General features: G+C 48.1%; 1 protein-coding gene across 1 annotated transcript; it reads right to left on the bottom strand.

Annotated features, from left to right (window-relative positions):
- Nucleotides 1–313: 313 nt before the first annotated feature.
- On the bottom strand, nt 314–718 carry LOC121788803. Its single transcript, XM_042187411.1, has one exon. The coding sequence runs from the start codon at nt 716–718 to the stop codon at nt 314–316; it is 405 nt and encodes a 134-aa protein (XP_042043345.1).

Genomic DNA, 718 nt, shown 5'->3' with positions numbered 1-718 from the left:
TTCTACCTATATAATTGCAATATATCTTATGCTTTTCAATATATCCAAGTTTCCAATCATTGTATGAAATATAAATGCTACCATAACTTGTTCAAATTAATTACGTGTAATTATAAACACTCAACTATTTTGAACTGAAACATGTGACTGTGATATATGTAGAATTCAGAGAAAAGGCATAACTTCTTAAACCAATGGCTAAAATAGACAAACACAAAAAAGGTGAGATATCACTCTCATAATAAAAAGAAAGAAACAGAAATTTCTAAAAACATTTTCAGCATAAGAAGGAAAAAATAACATGTGAATTACCTTAATTACCCTTGGTATACAAATTAATCCTAGCAGAAGAAACCCTCCCAAAACCCAAGTGCCCAACCTCCAGCCACCACTCCTCCGCCACGTCTCCGGCGGCGGCGGCGGCTTCCGACACCTCGATTTCAATCATCCCCCCTTTCGCCTTTTCCGATTCTCCATCTCCGGCGGCGCATTTCCTCTCCTCCACCCTCCGGCGGCGGCCCCACCGCAGGCAGAGGCGCGCCATTGCCCACGGCAGCTTGAAGAAGGCAAGCACGAAGCAGCTCGCCACCGCGCACGGGCAGCAGCACAGCGCCACGCAGTCGGCGATCGCCCCCGCCGTGCACGACTGGCACGACTTCCCCGTGCACGCGGCGGCCGCTGCATGGCGGAGCTCCGGCGAAGGTTTCCTATCGCTCAT

The sequence above is a fragment of the Salvia splendens genome, unplaced genomic scaffold (genome assembly GCF_004379255.2).
Source record: "Salvia splendens isolate huo1 unplaced genomic scaffold, SspV2 ctg1149, whole genome shotgun sequence".
NCBI classification, from domain to species: Eukaryota; Viridiplantae; Streptophyta; class Magnoliopsida; order Lamiales; family Lamiaceae; genus Salvia; species Salvia splendens.
This window is presented reverse-complemented; position numbering and strand designations above follow the sequence as displayed.

Excerpts from the sequence above, each read along its gene's own strand:
- LOC121788803 (XM_042187411.1), bottom strand. The coding sequence starts at position 718 with ATGAGCGATAGGAAACCTTCGCCGGAGCTCCGCCATGCAGCGGCCGCC.